This window comes from Microtus oregoni, unplaced genomic scaffold (genome assembly GCF_018167655.1).
Source record: "Microtus oregoni isolate MIOR12 unplaced genomic scaffold, Mior012 000121F_ref0000216, whole genome shotgun sequence".
NCBI lineage: Eukaryota > Metazoa > Chordata > Mammalia > Rodentia > Cricetidae > Microtus > Microtus oregoni.
Window position 1 is genome coordinate 96188 of NW_024544753.1, and position 25758 is coordinate 121945.

At 46.4% G+C, this 25758-nt stretch overlaps 1 protein-coding gene across 1 annotated transcript; it reads right to left on the bottom strand.

Moving 5' to 3' along the window:
- Positions 1-4279: 4279 nt before the first annotated feature.
- On the bottom strand, positions 4280-17748 carry LOC121444395 (A-kinase anchor protein 4-like). The gene is made up of 6 exons (XM_041646209.1): positions 17722-17748; positions 14903-14998; positions 9970-10020; positions 9363-9464; positions 4931-7039; positions 4280-4435 (listed from the first exon to the last, which is right to left on the bottom strand). The coding sequence occupies exons 1-6, from the start codon at positions 17746-17748 to the stop codon at positions 4280-4282; spliced, it is 2541 nt and encodes an 846-aa protein (XP_041502143.1).
- Positions 17749-25758: the final 8010 nt, after the last annotated feature.

Sequence of the window (25758 nt, forward strand, 5' to 3'; positions counted from 1 at the left end):
ATTACTGGAACTACGTAAAGGGAGAATTGTAACAACAACAATAGATTTCTTTTGTGTGTGTGTGTGTGTGTGTGTGTGTGTGTGTGTGTGTGTGTGATGCATGCTGTGTATGAACAACTTATAGGGGTCAATTCTCCCTTTCCACCGCGTGGGTTCTGGGGACTGCTAACAAACAACTTCACCTGCTGAGCCATCTCCCTGGCCCAGATTTCTGTTTTTAGCAAGAAATTATCTAAGAGCTTTTGTTGGGGGAAGATGTCTACCTATAAAGCCAGAAAGAAAGTGCTGCCTCGCCCACCACTCCTTGCTTTTTAAGGTTTAAGTGAAATAAGTTTCATTTTCTTTTCTTTTTTTAAGTTTCACAAGCTTTCTGCCTTGCTTCAAATTTCCCCTTATTAAACTTGTCTGATGTGGATTTTTTTCCTTCCTAAGTTCTTTAGGCATGTCCTTTATTGTCCTTTTTTTGTACTGATACAGGCTTTTCTGGCAACACGGTTTCTTGTCTTGGTCAACTCCTGTAATGTATTAGTCTCACAAATGAATTTTTAACAGTGTTTCCTCACTATTATGGTGTGGCTGCTCTTTTGTATTACAACGTCGTGGCTTTTTGTTCACTGTGTGGGTTTTGGCATTATTTTAAAATGTCATTCAATTTTATTTCTCTTTGTCCTGCAACTGGAGATAACTATCTTGAAGTGATCAGGACGCTCTCGCCTTGCTGCTTAGCTTTCTTGGTGCTAGACATTGCTACGCAGGGCTGCTGGGGTAGAAAGACATCAATGGTCTTACCCAGTGATGGATTTTGCATACTCAGTCCTGACCTGCAAAGCAAGATATGTCCACCGGTACAATAGTAGCAAGATTGTTTATGGGAGTATTAAACACTATCACTATCTTGGTTAGATTTAAGGCCTGCTTCTGTAAACATACACGGAAATGGTGAATAAGGAAGACAGACGCTAGAAAAGAATGTATTTGTATTGTTTTTCTAAATGTTCATGCTGTTAAACTGCTTTTTGAATATTTATGTTTATATCCATAGATTTGTGCTATTATCAGCCTTGGTCATAGAAACTTATTGCTGTGGGTAGTGGGTAATCGGGACTCTTAACCGCTGAAGTACTGAGAATAAGCAACTCCAAGTGCTCAGAAGTGGAACAGCTGTACCAACCCTCCCGCCAAAGACAACACAGAGGGGGAAGCATGGGAGAATGAACGGAAGGGGAGGTGGAAGATTGGAAGAGCTGGAGGATGTGGAGGGGTGCTGAGGGATACTGCTTGCTGGGTGTAACTTGACCGTTGAACATGTGAGCTCAGAGGAGCTGTGGTTACCTACGTAACACCTGCATGCCCTACTTCTGAGGAACTATTGGCAGTTGGTAGCTGCTGAGGAAGAGAGAGTCACCTTTTCTTTGGGGAGATGATCATTGTGAGGTTGCTTGTGCCCCCAGTGGATGACTCCATGTCTACATGTGAGCAGTATGAACTGGACTCAGTGGGTTATAAAAAAGTGGCCATGAAGTTGGGAAGGAGATGTGTTGTAGGGAGTGCCTGGGGTGTGAATGGAGGGCTGGGGATGGATATGACCAAGATAGGTTGCGTACCGTGAATGGAATGTATCTTGCTAGCTCAGTTTTTGATGCAGACAAGCACCTACCTCTTTTGCTCAGCACTGTGCAACTACGGTCCTGTCATAACCTCCTAGAGAAGTTTCACTCATGACTTCCTTTTGAAATGGAGGTCTTATTTTAGAGAGGCTGAAACTGTTAGGGGCCGTCAAGAAGATTGTACTTCCTGCCAGGAGAGGATCCTGTTCCCCTGCCTTGCTTCCTTTTCCAGCTAACACAGCGCTCTCAGGTCAGCATAAGCCTTGAGCTTTTCCAGCTGCTCCTATGGAGCGTGGCCACGTTGCTATTGGGATGCTTAGGACCACGTCTCATTTACAGAGGTCAAAGGTTAGGGCCTCACTCTCCAGGAATAAACCCTGAGGACTCTTGAGATCTTCCAGACTGCTGTCAGGGCTCTTATAGCCCAAAGCATTCCTTTCTCTGCTGGGATCTGTCAGTTGGGTCTGGAAAAGATCAAATTTCCTCACCCCAAATTTACCTATTAACCACATACAGTTCCTGGAGAAAGTCTGGAGGGAAGACTTGGTCTCATAATCCTCAGATGTCAAAACTGAAGTTCCCTTAGAGAGGACCTGGCCCGGTCCTCCTCATTTAACAGGCTATGTAACTTCCTTTGCTCCGCTTCCACATTTCAAGGAATCCCCAAGGCTGCCTTATAATATAAATCAGGAGCAAGTTAAGAGCCAAGTTAATCAGGAAAGCAAGCTATCATGGGACCCGGCTGTGCTTGCAAAGGCCTGAGTCATTATAAACGCAGCCTTGGTCTCAGGAGTTATCAAGGATTTTCTTCAAGGGCAAAAAGTGATCTGTGCTGACTCAACTACAGAGCTTTACACAGGGCTGGGTAAGCCTGGGAAATGTTCATTCAGTTTCATCCTGGTAGCTCTGGGCCTTTGAAAGGAGCAGATTGAAGGAGGCCTGCCTGTCTTGCCTTCTGGCTGGCCCCAGATAGTGTGGAGGGAAGGCAATCTTGGCCCCTGTCCCTTGCCCCTTACCTGCCTCTTACCTGATTCCTATGCTGATTGTTCTTGTGTTCAGTGCTGAAACGAAGAAAACACTCCAAATTTTGTTTGGGCAGGCTTTGGGAAGTGTGAATTTCTTCACGCCTTTACATGTATAACAAAATCTACCAGGTGTAACTCATTGTCACACCTGTTCCTCCAGATTAGCCCCCAAAGAGTGTGCATATGCTTTGTGCCTACATTTTCCAGACGAAGGCTCCAAGACCACATTCTATGCCACACCCAGCACCTCCAGAGGGACAGAGCACTCCCTGAGTATATAGTAATCGAGTTAACGGAGGCCACAGAGTTGAGACTACTGTCTTGCTTTGGCCTGCAATTGATTCCAGTCTGATTGATTCCCGGGAAATGTAGAATTTGTAGGACCTTAGTGCCTGGGCCCAATGGAGACTTTAAAACACTGTAATACTGTAGCAGAGGGGCAATTTCCCATCTTTTAACTTCATATTCTTGGAATATTTTCTCAGATTAGTGAACAATAAAGGAAGTATGATCAACTGAAAGGGTTGAGAATCAGATCTCAGCATTTAGCCATGTGTAGGGAACTCGTGTGTGTGTTTGTGCATGTCCGTATGTGTCTCTGTGTGTGCCTATGTATGTGTCTGTGTCTTTGTGGGTGTCATGTATGTCTCTATGTCTGTGTGTGTACCCGTGTGCATGTGTGTGTATGTGTGTTTATTTTTTATTGATTTTTATTGAGCTCTACATTTTTCTCTGTTCCCCTCCTTTCTTCTCCCTTCCCCTTCAACCCTCTTCCAAAGTCCCCATGTTCCCAATTTACTCAGGAGATCTTGTCTTTTTCTACTTCCCATGTAGATTAGATCTATGTAAGTCTCTCTTAGTGTCTTCATTGTTGTCTAAGTTCTCTGGGATTATGGTTTGTGAGCTGGTTTCTTTGCTTTCTGTTTAAAAACCACTTATGAGTGAGTATATGTGATAATTGTCTTTCTGTGTCTGGGTTACCTTACTCAAAATGATGTTTTCTAGATCCATCCATTTGCCTGCAATATTCAAGATAGTGTTATTTTTTTCTGCTGTGTAGTACTCCATTGTGTAAATGTACCACATTTTCCTTACCCATTCTTCGGTCAAAGGGCAGTTAGGTTGTTTCCAGGCTATGACAAACAAGTGCATTTATTTTAAACAAGTGTCTCTTTACACTCTTACCAAAGTCTAAGAAAGACGTATGCCTGGGGTTAGAAGGGGAACTATCTAGCTGAGCTTGCTATTCTAACAGAAACAAGGTCATAGATGGTAGACTTCTCAGTAGACTGTAAATGGAGTTTTTGGTAAAACAGACCACATAGGGACTTTGTGTCTTGGGTGCTCAGAAAATAGCCCAGAGTGGTATCTGGACCCAAATCCAACACTCTCACCAGCCATGGGAAAGGAACCCATTTCCCCTCCCTTCCCTCCAATATATCAGATCAAGAAAACTGCCTTTTTAATTTTTTTTATTCATGTTGCCCAGGGAGGGCACCCAGTATTTTCACAGTGCAACTGCGCAGATGTATTGGTAAAAGTGATCACAGTTGTGCAGTCACCAGCCTGATGGTGAGGGTGGCTCCAGCTGGGGTGGGATTGCTGCCGGGGAGAGGACGAAGGAGGGGAGTTGAAGGAGTTCTCAGCTTACAGGTTAGCGAGAAGCCAGTCCAGCAGTTGCTTCCTGGCCATGTTGCCCACGGCTTCATCCAGTTGTCGTTCCTTGGCGAACTTCATGACCTCCTGAAGAAGGTCTCCGACACTGTACCCCTTCTCTGCTGCCTTGGCCGAAACTTCAGGGAGCTGTGGAGAGAGCAGTGTTGGCTTGAGTAATCGGATCCTTTTCAGAACGAGGAGCCGCTAGGAAAAGTGAACTGCCATCTCCATGTGCCTGTCTACTGGGTTAAAGTCAGAACTGTAGGCTGCTAACATGCCTATTCCTTTTACTTAAGCCTTCTGAAAAGAAGCTGTGTTTACTGAGTACTTTTCCCCAGGTCACAGACCCTCAAGTTAGTCTGTGCAGATTTCTAGGTCTACGGCTGGGGTTGCCATTACTCTCCATCCCTATGGATGGATGCAAGGAGAATTTCATGTTTTTATTTCAGCTCCTGTACTGAAAATGATATAACTATGTGATTTCTCTGCAATCTATCTAATGTGGGAACTGCAATAGTGTGTGTGTGTGTGTGTGTGTGTGTGTGTGTGTGTGTGATAGAGAATGTGGTTATGTATTAATGCTATCCTGCTCACATCCACCCATTCTACCTTTAATTTGTTAGGCTTTAATGCATTTCTTACCTTCTCTAGTTGTCCATCATCGTCCCCCATGAAGTAGAGCATGGGCACGTTAAACTGAGAGGCTGCAATCCACTGCAGGACAGCCTGCAGCTGCTTCTGCAAGTTACTTGTAGAGCACTGATTGTTGACGATGACTTCAGGGCCAGGAGCATCTTGATACTGGGACATGGCACCTTCACGGCCACATCTGGAGCTACTAGCTGCCAGGGCTGCTTGTTCTTCCAGCTCAGCCAGGGCTGCTCCATTGTTGCTGTACTTTGCCATAATCAGGCATAGCTTCATCACGGATTCTACCAATTGGTCTATAAACTGGCGGTTCATTTGCTTCATCCCACTGATGAAGTCCAGTTCTGAATTGTCTGGGCATTGATCTTCAGGTCTCTTGCACACGGGAGCTGCTTTGTTTGGTCTAGGCTCAGGGCAACGCTTCTCATTTTCAGGTAGCTCGTCACAGTTGAAAGGGCTCTCGCTAAGCAGTTTCTGAATCAGTGACAGAACCATGTTTGACATATCCAGCTTCTGCGAATCCAGTTGACTTTCCTTCCCACATGCGGATGGTCCAGGAGCACCACGGCTTTCAAAATGCTTCATTGAGAGTGATTTAGCGCTCTGGCCACTTCCGCACTTCTCATACTGTGTACTTTGTTGGGACATATATCCCATGGAGGAACCAGGGCCGTCTTCCTCACAAACATCTTTGCCCTTGGCTTGTTGGGTCAGATGGTACTGAATCAGCATGAGGGCAGAGACAATCAGATCTTTGGCCAGTGAATCTGTGGAAGGACTGATCTTTTCTCTCTTCTCGTCTTTATTGGCACAGACTTTGTTAGGCACCCTGACTGGGTTGCCTTGTTTCTGGTTCCACATAGTGAGGCTCTCTTTGAGGATATGCTCACTGACCTTCTCAGCGCTTGTCAGTGACTTGCAGCATGGATCTGCTTTTGCTTTGCATTTATCTTTTCCTTTCATCTCGGCTTTCATCGCTGAGAATTCAAGGCTCTGATTCTTGCATTTCGGATCATGAGTTCCGGCTTTTAAGGTTGCATACGCCAGACTCTGAGATTTAGGCTCCTTCTTCTCACCAAGAAGAGCGCTGACCAGACGCTTTAGCATGGCCTCCATGATGTCTGAGGCATTTTGTTTGCCATGATTGAAAAGGTTCCTTTTGACAGCAGAAACAAAGTCCGAGTCTGTCATCAGGACTCCTGTGATGTTATGCAAGTTCTTCATGCAGGAATCAATCAGATCAGACACAATTTCCTTGGTGTGCTTTAAGAGTACCCTCTTCAGGACCACACAAGCTGGAATTGGCTTCCCGCAGCTGTGCACTTTCAAAGTTTTCATAACAGAGACCATCATGTCAGATGCCACCTGATTTGCATAAACCATGAGCCCCTTGCTGATGGAATCTGCAAATTCTTTGCTATCTTTTGGGCACATCTGCTTCTCTCCACACTTGTTCTTGTTCGATAATTCACTATAGAGAAAGGTTTTCCGGCCACCATCCCTGCATTCCTCGCCATTTCCGCGCATTTCTGCTGAGGTCAGCTCTACAGCTTCATGGGCCATCTCAGAAGCAATCTTGCTAACAGCACTTCGGGGGCTGGTTTTCCCCTTTTCTGGACATGCATAAATTGAATGATGGAGGCACTTGTTTCCACCTTCCAATTTGTCCTTGATTTCCTTTCGGGCCATTTGAATCACCAGAGATGACAATCGGTTGACATAGAAGGAAAGATCGTCCATAGAGCACTCTCCATCTGGGGTGGCAACTGACCTCTGATTGCTAGGAGATTTGGCCGCAGGGTTTGAGGGACTTTGGTTATTGTTGGTGTTTTTGGATGCCGCCATTTCTAGGCGTAGGTTTTGAGATCCTTGGTTCAAAAGATCCATGTTTAGTTGATCAGCATACACACTGTAGCAGTTCTCGGAGGGTATTTTGTGATATTCGCCCTCTAGGTCTCCTACTTTATGTTTACAGCTAGAGGCTGAGGGGCTTAATGCATGTTGGAAACCCAAGGCATACTTCTGGAGATCATTGAGGAGCCAATTGAGGACACTTATGGGATCAGAGGGAGCTTGTTTGAAAAGACACACAGATCCCTCCGTCTAGAAAAAGAAGAACACCTTTCCATAAGTGTTTGAAGAGTTTGGGTAGGCTACTTCCGCCTTTTTATTTTCTTATTAGAAGACATAGCTTCTAAGTAATAGATTAGAGATTTGGCTTACTTTATTAGCGTCTAATATCCATTAATAAACATTCAAACACATAGCAACAGAAGCTCAGAGTTAGTATATATGCTTGTAGACTTAACTATTTGTAAGTGTTGCCAATGTGTTTGTCAATTTCATATGCATATGTATGTATTATACATGTCTACTGTGTAAGCCAACACAAGCATGCATTTCGTACATACTAGCAAATGGAAAAATACACTTGTGTATAGCAGTATGTCTGGATGTTAAGATGTTCCTGTCAATTTTAATAATATACTCACTACTATGAATTGTTTAATCATAAATTTGTGTTTTAAGTAATAACAATTTTATTGTTTAAAATAACAATTCCATGTCATTACATTGATTATTATTTTATTCTACAATTAGTTTATTCTACATTTATGAGATGTTTGAATGTATTGTGAATAACATAAATAGGTATATAATTACAATTGTGTCAATGTATCAAAGTATCAAACAAGTGCGTTAGTGAATATGTGTTACTTTATGTATATATGTCTGTATGGTCAGTCATGATTGTGTATGCACATAGGTCTTTCCATATGCATTTATAAATGTATATGTCAATATCTGAATTTGTTAGGGCTATTTGTGTTCTGATCAAGGTTTTATAAGTGTTAATATGTGCATATATTTTGTGTGCATTAATATAAATGTGGGTGTTTATTTTATTTTATTTTTTTGTTTTATTTTTCGAGACAGGGTTTCTGGTGTTTATGCTTCCCACATGTGGGTATGTCAGTACATCTGCCCACATGTCTTTGTATATGTTAAGTCTATGTAAAGGTCAGTCAGTATATTTAGCAATGCATGTATGTGTTTATGTGACTTGTAGCTAGTCATGTGTGTATCTTTGTTTGTATAAATTACTTTAAATATATTAGCTAGATATAAATGTTTTGATGTCATATTTGTTTATATTATTAAATATATAACTTGTGATTGTTTATGTTTATATAAATGTATATGCACAACTTTAATTTATTAATTAAGAAATACCTTGCTCTTTGCCTCTCTTTTGCCTCCTTTTATTTTACTAAATCCATGGAAATTTGTCATAAAGCCATATTTTTAGAAAATAGGTTTAAGTTATGATCAAGGTGATGAGTACTGTGTGCAGGAAGCCTGGGCTGCTCTATTAAAAAGAAACCCTAGGTATAAGCCATACCATTATTTTTTCTTTTTAAAATTATTTTTGTTTTTATTTCATGTGTATGTATATTTTGTCTGCATGTAAATCTGTACCACTTACATATGTAATGCCTGTGGAGGCCAGGCAAGTGTGTCAGATGCCCTGAAACTGGAGCTGCAGCAGCACATGGGTGCTGGGAATTGAACCTGGGTTCTCTAGAAGAGCTGCCAGTGCTCTTCGCCTCTGAGGCATCTCTCCAGCCCCAAGACATGCCTTTTAAAGAGTATATGATGGAATTGGCCACCCCCGAATAATTCCCAGAACTTTGAAGAGTGTTCTTTAAGTTGTTTTACTTCTTTCAGGGCTACTGGCCTCATTTCAAATTTGTCTGAAATCATAAATGATGTTTTGCATATGACATATGAGTCTAGAGACGGGGAACAGAAAGCCTTTGACTTCTTTGAATTAAAGCCAAATATTCTTTCCATTACCAGTCACCCAGGCTTGTAGGAATGTGTTTCGGTACCCTCTCAGAACCACGAGCCTGACATGTAATTCAAAATACATAAAAACAAATGAATTTGGGGTGTGAACATAGTCTGCAAGTCTCATTGCTTCTAATTTGAACCTTTTCAGCAGCTTGTGTATGTTAGCCCCTAGGTACTCGAATTCTTGGTTGTGTGTTTTCTCTGTTTTTTATCTTTATTCCTTACTGAATGGTGGGCAATATGAGACACATGAGTGTAGTACAATCAGCAAGGTTGAGATTATGTGTACATCTTTCTTAGAACAAGGAGAGCAAGGTTATGCTTGGAGTAGATACCTTCAAGTTAAAGGGGGCTATTCTGAACCTTTGTGTTTAACGAAAACCCATTAAAAATACCTGCATGTGGAATTACCATGGCCCTGAACTTAGTCCTGTGTTTTCTAGAATGTCATGTGTTCCAGGGTGGTGGTCCCCCTGGACAACCATTTCCTTACTGTCTGTGACCCAGAGTCTTCAGACTTAATATTGGGCACTAGAAATTAGGAGTGATGGAACCTTAGAGGCTAAGTCACCTTAGACTGGTCTTGCTTTTCGGTGTCCTTGATCACAATAATCTCTTTTTCTGCTAGATTCTCCAGATCTAATTCGCCTTCAGACCTGGAACCAGCAGCACCCTGTGGAATTAAAAGGTGAGATTTTTATTAAAAACTTGAGTTTTGAGATTTCTCCAAGCTGCTCCACCCGTTAGGCTACAAGTTCATAGCATGAAGGTCATGTCTCCCATCATCTATTCGTTTCTCCAGAAGAGGCAGGGTTTCAATGCTACACATTTTGAAGAATTAGGCAAGGTTATTTCCCCAAATTGCTGATTTGTCCTCTGATGACCCTCAAGACTATCAGTCTCAAGAGCCATCTGTTACTTACCACCTTTGAACAGATTATGTGTACCCGTGCTTTTATTTAGCCCAACCACTGCTGTGACTTCTAAAATGAAATTCATTATCAAGAGTAACAATAAATTCAGAAGCAGATACCCTGGACCTTCCCCCTGAATCCCTTCCCCCTGAATCCCTTCCCCCTTTCCTCCCCTTTGCCTCTCCCTTGCCCTTCATCATACTTCACAGAAAAGCCTTCTCACTCAGTTTTCACCCTCTTCGACTTTGAACGGGAAATACCCACCTTGGAATCTTTATCTTCAACATTCAGGGTGGACACGTCCACAAAGCATATCTGCACAACATTAGGAGGGCAAATTTAGACAAGTTCCAGAGGAAGGGTCACAATTTCTGTCTTGGAGATGATACTGGCACTTACCTCATGAAATTCTTGTGAAAATTAACTGATAGTATATGTACATTTTAAGAGTGGTCCAAAAGAAAATATCCATGAATATTGATTCTAAAAACCTGAGATGACATGGCCCAACTGGCACAAGTGAAAAGGCTGATTTTGTACCAAAATTTGAATTCCCCTAACTTCAAATTTAGTCATTTTCTGTTACCTCAGTCTTTCTCAAGATGTGCTATTTTACTGTTAGCAAACATTATGGCTTAAGCAGTATTAGGTAAAAAAAAAAAAAAAGAAAAAATAGTATTAGGTAATAGAAGCTGGTTACTAGGCAGCCATCACTCCTCCCCTCCTCTTAGGCTCCTCTCATTCTTAGGCCCCTCTTTCCTCTTAGCCTTCTCGCCTCTTAGGCCCCTCCTTTCTTAGGCCTCTTCTTCCTCTTAGGTCCCTCCCACCTCAGGCCCTCCCTCTCTTCAGTCCCTCCCTGTTAGGCTCCTCCCATTAAGCCCCTCCAATCTGAGGCTCCCCTTCTTGGGCTCCTTCCTTTTAGGCTCCTCCCTCCCCCTATGCTCCTCCCCTCTCAGGTCCCTCCCCATGGGCACCTCCATTTCAGGCCCCTCCCTCTCTTCAGCTCCTCTCAGGCTTTTCCCCTTAGGCCCTTCTCCTCTGAGGCTCCCCCCTCTTGGGCTCCTCCCTATTAGGTCCTTCCCTCTCTTAAGCCCTCACTTCTAAGACTCCTCCCCTTATATCCCTCCTCTCTAGGTTCCTCCTTTTTGGCTCCTTCCATTAGGGCCCCCTCCTCACAGGCCCCTCCCTCCTCTTAGGCCCCTCCCATTTAGGCTCTGCCCCTCAAGCCCCTCCCCTTTTGGACTCCTCCCTCTTAGGCCCCTCTCTCCTCTCAGGCCCCTCCCACTTAGGCTCTGCTCCTTAGGCTCCTCTCTTGGACCCTTCTTAGGTTTCCTCCCTCCTCTCAGGCCCCTCTCACTTAGGTTCCACTCTTTAGGTCCCTCCCACTTAGGCTCCACCACTTGGAACCCCTCTCCTCTTGGCCTCCTCTCTCTTAGGCCCCTCCCACTTAGGCTCCATCCCTTAGGCCTCTCCCCTTTGGATGCCTCCCTCTTAGGCCCCTCCCTCCTCTCAGGCTCCTCCCATTTAGGTTCCACCTTTAGGCCCCTCCCACTTAGGCTTCTCCCTTTAGGCCCCTCGCCTTTGGAAGCCTCCTTCTTAGTCCCCTCCCTCCTCTCAGGCCCCTCCCACTTAGGTTCCACCCTTTAGGACCCTCCTACTTAGGCCCCACCCCTTCAGGCCCCTCCCATTTGGATGCCTCCCTCTTAGGTCCCTTCCTCCTCTCAGGCCCCTCCCACTTAGGTTCCATCCTTTAGGACACTCCCACTTAGGTTCCACCCCTTGTACCCCCTCTCCTCTTGGGCTTCTCCATCTTAGGCCCCTCCCACTGAGGTTCCACCTTTTAGGCACCTCCCACTTAGACTCCACCCCCTTTGCCCCTCCCCTTTTGGACTCCTCCTCTTAGTCCACTTCCTCCTCTTAGGCCCCTCCTACTTAGGTTCCACCCTTTAGACCCCTCCCACTTAGGCTCCACCTCTTGAGCCCCCTGTCCTCTTGGGCTCCGCCATCTTAGGCTCCTCCCACTTAGGCTCTGCCCTTAGGTCCCCACTCCCCTTGGTCTCCCTCTCTCTTGACCCTCCCTCCTCTCAGGTCCCTCCCACCTCTTAGATCTCCCCACTTAGGCTCTGCCCCTTTGGCTTCTCCCCTTTTGGGTTCCTCCCCCTTAGGCCACTCTTTCCTTTTGAGCTCCTCCCTTAGGCCCCTCCCACTTAGGCTCCACCCATTAGGCCCTCTTCTTTTGGGCCCTTCCCTTTTAGGCCCCTCCCTCCTCTTTGTCCCCTCCCACTTAGGCTCCATCCCTTGATACCCTCTCCTCTTGGGCTCCTCCCTCTTAGGCCCCTCCCACTTAGGATCTGCCCTTAGGTTCCTTCTCCCCTTGGTCACCCTCTCTGAGGCCTCTCACTACTCTCAGGCCCCTCCCTCCTCCAAGGTCCCCCCACTTAGGCTCTGCCCCTTTGGCCCTTCCCTTCTTGGGCTCCTCCCCAATAGGGCCTCTCACTCCTCTAAGGCCCACCCTACTCTCAGGCCCCTCCCACTTTGACTCTACCCCTTAGGCCCTTCTCTTGGTCTCCTCCCTCTTAGGCCCCTCCTTCCTCTCAGGCCCCTCCCACTTATGTTCTACCCTTTAGATCCCTTCCACTTGGACCCCCTCTCCTCTTGGCCTCCTCCCGCTTAGGCCCCTCCCACCTAGGCCCCACACCTTAGGTCCCCTTTCTCTTGGGCTCCACCCTTTTAGGCCCCTCCCACTTAGGCCCCCTTTTGACTCCTCCCTCTTAGGCCCCTCCCTTCTCTCAGGCCCCTCCCACTTAGGTTCTACCCTTTAGGACCTCCCACTTAGGCTCCTCCCATTAGGCCCCTCCCCTTTGGACACCTCCCTCTTAGGCCCCTCCCTCCTCTCCGGCCCCTCCCACTTAGGTTCCATCTTTAGGACCCTCCCACTTAGGCCCTGCCCCCTCAGGCCCCTCCCATTTAGATGCCTCCCTCTTAGGCCCCGCCCTCCTCTCAGGCCCCTCCCACTCATGTTCTACCCTTTAGAACCCTCCCACTTAGGTGCCACCACTTGGACCCCCCTCTCCTCTTGGCCTCCTCCCTCTTAGGCCCCACCCCTTAGGCCCCCTTTCTCTTGGGCTCCACACTTTTAGGCCCCTCCCACCTAGGCCCCACCCCTTAGGTCCCCTTTCTCTTGGGCTCCACCCTTTTAGGCCCCTCCCACTTAGGTCCCCTCCCTTTTGACTCCTCCCTCTTAGGCCCCTCCCTTCTCTCAGGCCCCTCCCACTTAGGTTCCACTCTTTAGGACCCTCCCACCTAGGCCCTGCCCCCTCAGGCCCCTCCCATTTACATGCCTCCCTCTTTACCCCTCCCTCCTCTCAGGCCCCTCCCACCTGGTTTCCACCCTTTAGAACCTTCCCACTTAGGTTTTACCCCTTGGACTCCCCTCTCCTCTTGGGCTCCTCCCTCTTAGGCCCCTCCCACCTAGGCTCCACCCCTTAGGTCCCCTTTCTCTTGGGCTCCTCCCTATTAGGCGCCCTCCCACTTAGGTCCCTCCCCTTTTGACTCCTCCCTCTTAGGCCCCTCCCTTCTCTCAGGCCCCTCCCACTTAGGTTCTACCCTTTAGGACCCTCTCACTTAGGCTCCCCCCTTAGGCCCCTCCCCTTTGGACACCTCCCTCTTAGGCCCCTCCCTCCTCTCAGGCCCCTCCCACTTAGGTTCCATCCTTTAGGACCCTCCCACTTAGGCCCTGCCCCCTCAGGCCCCTCCCATTTAGATGCCTCCCTCTTCGCCCCTCCCTCCTCTCAGGCTCCTCCCACCTGGTTTCTACCCTTTAGAACCCTCCCACTTAGTTTTCACCCCTTGGACCTCCCTCTCCTCTTGGGCTCCTCCCTCTTAGGCCCCTCCCACTTAGGCTCTGCCCTTAGGTCCCCTCTCCTGTTGGTCTCCCTCTCTCAGGCCCCTCCCACCTCTCAGGCCCCTCCCTCCTCTTCGATCTCCCTTCTTAGGCTCTGCCCCTTTGACTTCTCCCCTCTTGGGCTCCTCCCCCTTGGGCCACTCTCTTATTTTGGGCTCCTCCCTCTTAGGTCCCTCTCACTTAGGCTCTACCTCTGTAGCCCCCCTCCTCTTGACTCTTCCCTCTTAGGCCCCTCCCACTTAGGCTCTGCCCCTTAGGCCTCTCCCCTCTTGGCCTCCTCTCTGAGGCCTCTCACTCCTCTCAGGCCCCTCCCTCCTCCTAGGTACCCCCACTTAGGCTCTGCCGCTTTGGCCCCTCCTCTCTTGGGCTCCTCCTCAATAAGCCCCCTCACTCCTCTTGGGCTCCTCCCTACTCAGGCCCCTCCCACTTAGGCCTTACCCCCTAAGGCCCCTCCCATTTGGATGCCTCCCTCTTAGGCCCCGCCCTCCTAGGCCCCTCCCACATAGGTTCCACCCTTTAGAACCCTCCCACTTAGGCTCCACCCTCCAGGCGCCCCCTTTGGATGCCTCCCTCTTAAGCCCCTCCCTCCTCTCAGGCCCCTCCCACTTATGCTCCACCCTTTAAGCCCCTCCCACTTAGGCTCTGCCCCCTTGGCCACTCCCCTTTGGCCTCCTCCCTCTCAGGCCCCTTCCACTTAGGTTCCACCTTTTATGACCCTCCCACTTAGGCTCCACCCCTAGCCCCTTCCCCTTAGATTCCACCCTCTAGGCCCCTCCCACTTAGGCTTCGCCCCTTGAACCACCTCCCTTGTAGGCCCCTCCCTCCTCTCAGGCCCTCTCACTTAGGTGCCACCCTTTAGAACCCTCCCACTTAGGCTCCACCCCTTGGACCTCCTCCCTCTTCCGCTCATCCACTTAGACTCTACCCCTTTGGTCTTTCCCCTCTGGGCTCCTCCCTCTTAGGCCCCTCCCCTCTTAGGCCCCTCCCACTTAGGTTCTGCCCCTTTGCCTCCCTCTCCTCTTGGGCTCCTCCCTCTTAGGCCCCTCCCTCTCTTAGGCTCCTCCCCTCTTAGGTCCTCCTCCCTCCCCACTTCTCCCCCTCTCTCCAGTTGACTTACATCACTCCTCACTCTGCCCCTCCTCTGATTCACCCCTGTGTGATGTATACTTGTTCTGGACCCTGCAAGCCCTTACTGTGCTCAGGTGCTTAGAGAAGCCACATATCAGCTTCCATGAGTTTATCTTGGGCTCCAGTATATACCCATATACTCCTTGAAGTCAGTTTGTATCTTACCACTTTTCGGTCTTGATCTTGTTGTCCTTTTGGGCTGTAAAGATCTACCTTGCACACGCCCCTGCGGCTGTGTAACCAGTCAATATCGTCAGACATCTTTAGGAAGAAGCAAAAGAATGTGAAATTCTTATATGTGGTTTATAAAATGAAGTCAATTTAAACAAAACTCCTGGGAGTGGGGAGACTGATCCCATTTGCTTCATAGAGATTCAAGCTAAGAATCACAGAGAAGAAAGGATGTGAACGTGGGGAATGGTGCTGAAATTTTTAAGGCACAGGATCAATAACTTTTGTCAAAATATGTGGTACTAAGTATCGTGATCCATGGTAATATCACGTTGACATAAGACACCAACAGGAAAAGTGGTGCATGAGGAAGCAAATTTAAGTTTAGAGACTAGGGGTTATATGTTGTAATCTATGTCTACCCAACTGAATGAGAGTTTTGGTGTCTGGGACTTATCTTTTCTCCAGAATTTAGTGAGATAAATTTCTTCTCCTAAGTATTAGAGGGCTGTGAAATTCATTTTTACACATATAAAAATTTATTTTCTTCTTCAGTTTACTAGATTATTAGGTCTTTCCTTTTCCCTCTAGCTCTTCAAACTAGTCTCACATTCTGTTCTTTCCCTCTGTCTCCTCTTTCTTTCCCTCCTCCTGGCTCTCCTCTTCTACCTTCCTCCCCACTTCTTGCTCTGGTCTCCCTCCATGCTCCTGCCTCCCTCCTATTCTCCCCTCCCCCTTCTCCCTCCTCCTTCTCTTCTCTGTCTTCCCCCATCTCCCTCCTGCCTCCTTTCCTCATCCATCCACCCTCCCTCCTTCTGCCTCTCTTGTCCTCCTTCATTTCCCTCCCTTCCTCCCTCCCCCACTTCATCTTTCCATCCTAACTCCATTCCCTGTCCCTTGTTCCTCCCTCTTTCCCTCCTTTGAAATTCTCTCCCTCCCTCCTATCCTCACTCCTCCCTTCCCATTACTCATCATTATCCCTAGTCCCTCTCCTCCTCTCCACTTCCTCCCTCTCTCTCCTTCATCTCTTGCTTTTCTTCCCTCCAGTTCCCTCTCTCCTGCCCCTATCTTTCCGTTTCCCCCTCTCTTTCCATTCTCCCTCCCCTTCTTTCTCTCCTTCACCCTCCATCTCTCTCCCTTCCTCCTTCTTCTCATTCTCCCCTCCCTCCTTTCTTCCTCTGAACATTCTCTGTACTTCCTTCCTCCTCCTTCCTTCCATTCTCCCTCCTCCCTCTCTATCTCTCCTCCCTCCACTCCCTCCTCCCTCCCTTTATTCCCCATCCTCCACTCCCTCCTCCCTCCCTTTATTCCCCATCCTCCCTCCCTCCTCCCTCTCTTCAGCTCTCCTCCCTCTCTCCATCCCTCCTCTCTCCTCTCCATCTTTCCCTTCCTCTTCTCTTCCCTCCCTTTATTCTCTATCCTTCCTTCCTCTCCTCTGCTTCATCCCCTTTCCCTCCCCTCTCTCCCCCTTACCCCTCCTTCCCCATCCTCCTTCCCTCCCACCTCCCTTCCTTTACTCTGTAATCCTCCTTGGTTCCCCCTCTCTTCAACCTTCCTCTCTCCCCTTCCTCCTGTTCCCTCTCTATTTTCTCCTCCCTCCCTTCCCCATTCTCTGTGCCTTTCCACTCCTTTCTCCATCTAACCTACTTCCTCTAACTCCCTCCCTCCTCTATTTTCCTTCCTCTCTCAGGCCTCTTTCCCCTTCTCTCCCTTTTCTGCCCTCTTGCCTCCCTCCTTCCTTCTCCCCATCTACAACTCTCCCTCTTCCATCTCCCTTCCTTTCCTCCCTCTTCTTTCTCCCTCCCTCTTTTCCTATCCTCTTTCCTCCTTCTCTTCTTTCCCCATCTTTCCTTCCTCCCTCTTTCTCCCTGTGTCCCTTGACCTCTTTTTTAGTACAAGTTATCATCTAGTGACAATCTTCTTATAAAGTACTTACTTTGATCGCTTCCCTAGAGATTTGGGAATGTTCCAATTAAGAAACTCTACAAACCTTTGAAAAGCTCTTAGAAAAGGGCTTCCTGTACCCTCAGAGAGAGGGTTTCTTTTCTGAAGAGCTAGTGAACAAGTACTAGCTTCAAAAAAGCCAGAGGCTAAGAGATCCCTTATGAGATTTGGATCTTACAAAATTTGTAAAAGATAAAAGGTATAAACTCAGTACCTTGATGATGGAGTTCTTTTGGACCTTTGGCTGGATATGTGCCACCCAGAAGGGAGATGTGCCCCTTTAGATGGAAGTGGGCAGTGCCAAGTTCTTAGGCACTTGCAGCTGCCTGCCACCCCGGTCAGCTGTTGGACCAGACTGATGGCTCTGGCTGGCTCTGGCCCTGGGGTATGCTGAGGGGGCTTTGTTGGGTCACAATACCCAGTATGTTGCAACCTGAGCAAAGGCATGGCACACCCAGAAAGCTTAGTAACCATTTCATATCCAAAGTATGCTAACCTGCCTGCTGTAGGCCACATTTTCACTATGTCTTGTTGGGCACATGTGTTTCATAATATTTTACACAGTTCACAGCCTCTCAGTATCAAGCATCCCATTCCTTTCCCTACTAGACTTTGAGAATAATTTACACATTCAGAACTGCTCCCAGGCTTTGGAAATGAAAGTTTTCCCAGTTCAGTGTACCTCTCTTTGGATTTCTCACTACAGTACCAGAGTTATATAGCAAGAGATCTGTAGATTTGTGTTGAAAGAGAGGAATTTTAACCAAAATCACTCTTAGTTATCCCAAATAAAATGAAGAGTAAAAACTCAAGGCTGTTTTAGATACTAACAAGACACCTCCTATTCTAGCCAAAAAGGAAGCTTCTACCTTTACAGTTCCGAAGTAGGCAATCATTTGGGACGGGTGGGTGGTTCTTTTCTGGAGAATTTGGATGCTGCGATGACTCTTCCAGTCTGCCTCAAGATGGTATGGCTTGCCTCAACCCTCCATACTCTCCTAAAGCCTTACTTGCCAGCTGGTACTAGAACTTCAATTTCATGACATCACTGTTTCTATAGAGAACAATGGCAGTATAAAATGATGGCCTTTATTCTTAGGATTCTACTAACTCTAAGAGGTCCAGGAAACTTTGATATTCACGTTTATATCTTTAAACCATGAAAAACACTTAAGCACCACTTACTGTTCCCCATTCTGGCCAGGGTTTCATTGCTGGCTACAGTATGTTTAGAGAATTAACCATTATCCATTAAGATACCTCCTGTTTAAACCAGTTTAAAAATATTAGCACCCACCAAAGGGCTCTCTTGTGTGTCCAAATCATACTTTATATTAATTTGTCCTTTCTCCATGTGTCCCTTATTTCACCAATTGAATGTGAATCCACTTAATGTCATTTGAGATGCTCCCCTAGATAGTAGAGTTACCTATTGCAGTCGTGTCTTCACTTTTTTCTTATTGCATGATTTTTTTCCCTGAAAAGAATCAAGCAAAGTTCTATTTAGTGCAGAGAGGGCACCCATGACAGATTAGGGAAATGATCTCACCAAAGTCTAGTTCAGTGAACCAATGAGTTTATTGGGGTTACATTTAGGAGCATAGATGAGAGGTTGCGTGCAGGAACAGAGATGGCTGCTTAGTGGCAGTTGTGTCGCCAGGAAGCTTACCACAGCATGTAACATGACGAGTGGGCATTGTGTTCCTGGAGCACCCTGAACAAAATTTGCAGATATTTTGGACAGCTGGACAGTACCCTCTCCTCAGAAATTGTGTCCCGGGTTTTCAATCTTGGGGGTGGGGTGGGTGTCCCTATAAATCTTGGAACTTGCGTGGGATTTCCTGAGGCTTCTAAATTTTGTTAGCATCCTGACTCATAGGCACTTCCCTCCAAGAAGGTGTGTTTCAATGCGGTGAAAAGAGATGTGCACTGGTCAGTTTGGTTCTCTGACTTTTACATTTGTCACACCCTCTCCTGTGGTGCTTTCTGAGCCTTGGAGAGGGCGATGGAGATGTCTGATGCCATTTGTTCATGTTTGTCTGAGCACTGGACACTATTTCACAGCAACACTCACTTCCATCTCAGGAATGTGACTGGTTATGAGTGTCTGTAAGACACAGCCTATTTCAAAACAAATAACTTTTTTTCTATGACAGACTAAACCTGACAGTAATAGTAATATTATAGTACCTGGAAGTAGCTTTTTAAAAACCTATATGTAGCTGGGTGGTGGTGGCGCACGCCTTTAATCCCAGCACTCAGGTGGCAGGGGCAGGCAAATCTCTGTGAGTTCAAGGCCAACCTGGTCTACAAGAGCTAGTTCCAGGACAGACTCCAATGCTACAGAGAAACCCTGTCTCGAAACAAAACAAAACAAAAACCTACACGGTATCTTTGTTTAACATCAACTGATGTTTTCATTGTCCTTCCAAATGTTTCTATAGATATATAAGACACTCAAGAGTTACTAACATTTAAGGAAACATTTTTACAAAGGGTGATTAGGATAGCTAAAGGCCCAAGATGATGGGCCGCTAAAAGTACGTACCAGTCAGAACTGGGCAGTTAGGAATGTACAGAAAGGAACTGTTTAAAATGTCAGATACAGCAGAAAATGCTCCCATACTGGTTAGATTTGAACAGCTTGAAACAAACCTAGACATATCTGGGAAAGGAAGGCTTGGTCAAGGTATTGCCTCCATCAGATTGACCAAGAGGCCTGTCTTAGTTCTTGTTCTATTGCTGTGAAAAGGCACCATGGCCAAGGCAGCTTCGAAAGGAAAACATTTCATTGGGAGCTTGCTTTCAGGTTTTTTTTTTATTTTTAGGTTGCTCTGCAGTTTTTTGCTTTTATTTTATTTCTTTGATTACTTAAAAAAAATACCAATCCAAATTCTCACTCCCTCCCCTTTTCCACTCCCCTTCCTATCCCTCCACAAACACTCCCACCCACCCCCTCAAATCCTAAGAGAAGGCCATGCACCCTGCCCTGTGGAAAGTCCAAGGCCCTCCCTACTACATCTAGGTTGAGCAAGGTTTACATCCAAAGAGAATAGGATCCCAAAAAGCCAGTGCATGCAGTAGAGACACATCCCAGTGTCACTATCAGTGGCCCCTCAGTCTGCCCCAAATGTCAACCACATTCAGAGGGCCTTGGTTGTTCCCATGATCGTTCACTCCCAGTCCAGTTGGAGTTGATGAGCTCCCATTAGCTCAGGCACATTGTCTCAGTGGCTGACCCCCTCATGGTCTTGACTTCCTTGCTCATACTCTCACTCCTTCCACTCTTCAACTGGACCTTGGGAAATCAGTCTAGTGCTCTGATTTTCAGTTTTACAGGGTTTCTTTTGTCTGTCATGGTGGAGAGTATGGCAGCAGACATGGTGCCTGAGTGGCAGCTGTAAGTTTACTTTTTATCAGCAAGTTGGAGGCGGGGGTGGCCAGAGTACAGCAAAGGAACAAAAGAGGGACGGGGAGGGAAAGAGAAACTGGCATTGGCATTTGAAACCTCAAGCCCAGCCCTAGTGATACACCACCTCCAACAAAGCCACACCTCCTAAGCCTTCCCAACAGTCCACCAAATATTCAAATACATGAGCCTATGTGGGCCGTGTTTATTCAAACCTCCACAATAAGTCCATAATTTTAATGTTTTTCTTGGTTAATAATTGATGAGGGAGGGCCTAGCCTACCACCGCTTGTTCCACTTCTGGGTAGGAGGTCTTGGGAAAAGCAAAAAATGTAGCTGAACATGAGCCCAGGAAGAAAGCCAACAATCAGTATTCTTTCTGATTCAGTTCATGCCTCCAGGTTCCTGACTTGGCTTTTCTCGACGAAGGGCTATGTTGGGATGTATAAGTCAAGCTATCCCCTTCTCCTGTTTTGTGTAGTCTCATGGCTAGGAGACACTATTCCAAATAGCCAACAGTCGTTTTCTATGCACTGTCCAGTCTCCTCATTCTGGGGTGCTACCGCTGCTCTAGGCTCCCTATATGTTTGCCTACCCTGACAGTTGCTATTGAGCTAGCATTTGCTATTCAACCCAACTCAGGCTCAAGGGGAAGCAGGGCCACAGTCTAGCCTGACATATTGCTTCTGGGACTAGCGTTTTGGTTTTGACAGGCTTTGAGCCAGTACCATGGCCCTTCCCTTTTCAACAGTCCTAACTGCCTACTGAAAAGGCCTCAGACTGAGTCGACAGTGCTCACTCCAAGTATACTTTCTTTCAGGGGTGAAAATGTACACTAGGGAGAATAACTACCCAATCCTAGGACAAGTTTAATATTTACTTACAGTGTTTTGTTGTTTATGTCCTCTGTGAACCGTCGCTCATGACTTCTAAGCTTTTCAGAAACGCACCAATGTAGCATTTAGCTTTCTATCAGTTTTGTTCCCCAGAAATTCTACCTCAACACAAATCCTGCCACATTTGTCTGTGAGTGGCATAGAAAACTGATTGCTTTATAGCTTTAGGAATCCAATTTACATGTGATTTAAACCATTTAGATGTGTCTATAGCCACGCTTCCTTGTGAAGATCTCATCCCACTATGGGGCTCAGCAATACCACTCAGCCAAACCTCATGCCAGATTCACGGTATCTGCTCAATCAACACGAGTCTTTCAAAACCATTCATTTTTAACGAGGTCTACATATGTGTGTCTATGTGTAGGCTTGTGTACATATGAGTGCAGTGTCTCCAGAGCTCACATGAAGTGCGCTATTCCCTGCGGCTAGATTCAGAGGTGGGTGTAAGCTACCTGATTCAGGTCCTCTGAATGGGACACAAGCTTTCTTAATCATGAAGCTGTCTCTCCAGTTCTCAGCCTTTTTCTTAACTCTCCTGGGAAGACAGTTCTATCAGGCCTGGTGACGTAAGCTTTAAGCACTATGTCTATTGTACCCAGGTCTCTCAATAATGCCGCTTTCCCCTTTACTATCATTTAATTCCTGATGAGGACCTCAACCCGAGAAAGCCAAGTACCCCTAAACAGTTTGTATAGCCAGTCTGTCAGAAACATCGGGGAGTATGATTTCTCTCCTATTTGCCTCAAATTATGCAGCCTTTGTCTCGAGGAACATTATTCCATTTCAATGGCATCCAAACTGGACCCACCCATCCCCACACCCTACAACCTTTTAAACTAAGCTAAGCTGTAAAGAACTTTCGGCTTAAAAATTGTACCCTGTTCAAGCAGTTCGGATGCTATTTCTCCTGTTAACACAGTTTCCTGTGCTGAGCCAGTAAGCCCTCTATCTACAGGCCAAACCATGGATTTTATTAAAAGTTTGGCCTGAGGAATATCTTCTAACATTTCTACTTCACTTTCTCTCCTTCCTTGCTGCCCAATTCTTCTCACAGATTTCAGATTTTTGGATCGCGGGAAGGCTCTAACAAATATCCAACGTATCCCCTCTTTCTCTTGCATCCCTCCAGTGGTAAGAAATGCCACTGCCTGTTTATATGAACCCACTCCGTGTATGAAATTTTAAGGTTGGAATGTATTACTGAACCCATCAGTTATTTGGGAGCATCACTGTACTCACAAGGTGGACCTCACTCATCAAGGAGGCTTGCCTTTCCACCTTCCTTCCATAGAGGAAGACGGCCACTCTGTGATTCCCACCAAAGGATGCTCCACTCTGCCATGTAACTAAACTGAGCTACTCCACGGGCAGAAATAAATGTTTATCGGGGGCTAAAATGCCAAAGTCATCTCCCAGGAGGGAAGAGAGAAGCAATATGTTGAAAAGGCAAGCAGATTTTGTATGACAGTCAGTAAGGTGGAAGTCTTTGAACTGTTTGGATTTATTAGGAACTAGATGTCCTTGCCTGAGGAAGTTGAAATTTGGCGGTTGATTAAGGGAAGTCCTTGTAAACAGAAACCTGTCTTTAGCAGATCTGCTTTCATGGTAAGCAGAAACCCATCTTTCATAAGATCACTGAGGGTGCTGAATTTAGGCTTCTGTTTATCCAATATCAATCCTTCTGTTTACCTGATCAAAGAACTGCCATTTTAGGGGCCCACTTTGGACCTAACATCCCAGCCTTTTGTTGATGATAAAGAGTAATGATAGCCCTCTGGCTACTTCCTGCTGATTGGGGTCTTAAAAGGGGGGTCTGGAATGTTGGTCCAAGGGGTTTAAGCTAGCAGGAGACCCCATGAAATACCATTAGAAGCATCTGGTTTACTGATTGTTGGATTATTTCATTAATCCTCTCCTAAAGGAACCAGGAGAGACAAGGGACAATCATTATGAGAAGATACAGAAAAATGGGCTGAGTAGGGGTAGAAGCCAAGACCCAGAGAGGACCATGGCAGTTGGTCCCAGAAGGCTGTAGTTTGTAAGCCAGTTTGTGTAAGCTTTTAATCCTGTATTCCACTGGGCAGATTGATCCACATAGTAGCAACATCATTGGCAGTTGCAGCTCGGTGAAAATCTGTTGAGCCAGATATAGGCTATGGAAAGAAGATAAAGTTAAGGAGCTTAAGAGGATCTTTGTCTTGAAACAGTTTGGGTGATAGGATCAGCAGAGGGTCGAGGGAGGACAAGATCAGCGTGTTCCCAGAGAAGATGTTTACGCAGTGAGAGAAGGTACACAGTCATGGAGTGGGGCTGGCTCCAGAGGTCACTTTCCCCAAAGAAGAGAATGGCTATACGGTAACCCAGGTGGGCTTGGATGTTCGGTGTGTGGTCTGAATGCAAATTAGGGCTAGAGGTAGGCTGTTAAGTCCAAGGAAGTTAAGGTTCAGAAGACAATTTAGATAGATGTGTCTAGCTCTTTCTACCTTTCCTGAAGATGAATAGAGATGAATGGTAGGCCATTATCCAACTGTATTGATTTAGGAAGTCCAGAGCTGATAAAAAAAATATATTATTCATGAGATGGAAATGTTGTGGGGTATCCCCCAGAGAAGATTAAGCCAATAGATAGTCTTTATTAGCTGGCCAGCGGCTACACTGGGTGTTCAGGATCCCAATGTAACCCCAAGCCTTCCTCAGGGTGAGATTTCAAGCATAAAAACCATGTTCTGGCTTGACATACTTCAGTTAATAAGACAGCTAGCTAGAAGCCAAAAAGCAAGTTAGTACATTTAGAGACTTTCCTAGAACTAAGGACTTTGATGGATTAGTCTTTGTTTTAGTTTTGGCAGATGGTTCTGTCTACATGATGCGTTTTATGGCCTGAATGACACGTCCATCATGGAGTCAGTTATGCTAAAGTCTGGGGGCCTTCTAAAATCTGAGGCCCTGCTACATTCTACTCCGGTCTTAGTGGATGAGTCAAATCATGAACTCATAAAAAAGTGTATTTGGTTCTAAGGACCACCAATTTTACTGAACGCATACACAATTGTACATGTAGTTCAGGGGCCTTCTGTTGAACCAATCAGAATGAGAATTAAAGGCACAGTCAGTACTGACAGAGGAGCCAGGGGGAACAAGGGAACAGAGACTGGCATCTGATTTCTGGCTGGGAGTGATAAACTCTCCCCAGGGTCCCTTCCTGTGGCATGGAGTCTGTTTCCCCAGGTTTTTTCTGTTTCCCAAAGGTCAGAATCTTTTTAAAGGAATTTTCAGGAAGCCTCAGTTTTACAACCCCAGTTTTTACAATGGAAACTGTCTTGTTTCTGGAAACTAGGGAGCCCAGCCACAGGGCCTGCAGAGATTTGTAAACTTTGTATTCCTAGCTCAAAAGATAAACTCCCACATCATCTCTTTCTTCAATACAGCCAAACAGTTAAAGTGGGCTGATGGAGGAAGGTCATTGGCCAATAAAGAAACTGCTTGGCCCTGTGGGTGGAGTAAACAGAACAAAATGCCAGGAGGAAGAGGAAGTGAGGTCAGACTCCACAGCTCTGCTCTCATGAGCAGATGCCTCAGCAGAGACGCCATGTCCCGCTCCCGGGCAGACACACACCATGAAGCAAGCCGCCAGGTTAGACATGCTGAACCTTTCCCGGTAAGACCGGTGCTCACCGATTATTAGAGATGGGTTGATCGGGATAACAGAATTAGCCAGTAAGGGTTAGGGCTAAAGGGCCAAGCAGTGCTTAAAATAATACAGTGTCTGTGTAATTATTTTGGGGCATAAGCTAGCTGAGCGGGCGGCTGGGGTGCTGGGGCAGTGGCCCCGCCGCCCTTATTACTTCAGTGGGCATCAGTAAGTAAAGATCGAGATGGAATATGGGTTTCTGGTCTGTAATCACACCAGCTAATACCTTCCCTGTATCTGTCTTCTTTAGTTTCCAGTCCAGGCCCGAGGATGGACCATTCCCCTGTATTCATACCCACAGGGCAAAGCACAAGACTCAGGAAGGGGTAGAGGGGCAGGGAATGGAAGGGCCTGGGCCCAGTGAAACCTTAATTTCAATGGGTCCAGAGACAGTCCATTTGGCATAGTGGTCCATGACCTCTGCTCTCTTGACCTGAGTGTCCTGAGTGTCTTAGAACCTTGGTGTAATGCCAGTTACCTTCACAGCCATAGGAGTGGAGAGAGTCACTGTGTAGAATCCTTTCCAATTTGTACTTTGACTGCCTTTTTGACCCAGAAGGATTATTCGACTCAAACAAAAGGAAACTAGCAGTGGACTCTGAGGTTTGCTAGGTCTCTCAAATAGTCCAGTGAATAGTTTTTATGGAGGACTGGAGGTCCTTTAGTGACTTGAGAAAGGAATGATTAAGAAAGTTCTACCAACTGCTGCTCTCTGAGCCTGGGAAGCAGTTGGGGAGGTCTTTAAAATCTCTCATAGGAGATAGATCCCTCACAAAATGGGGTGCAGCTGGTTAAGCAAAGCAAAGGAAGGAGGCCTACCCATCCTTTGCTGAACTCTAATAAGAATTTTGTTCAAGTTTGTTTTAATGTCCTGTTTACTTTTTCTACCTGCCCAGAACTGTGAGGT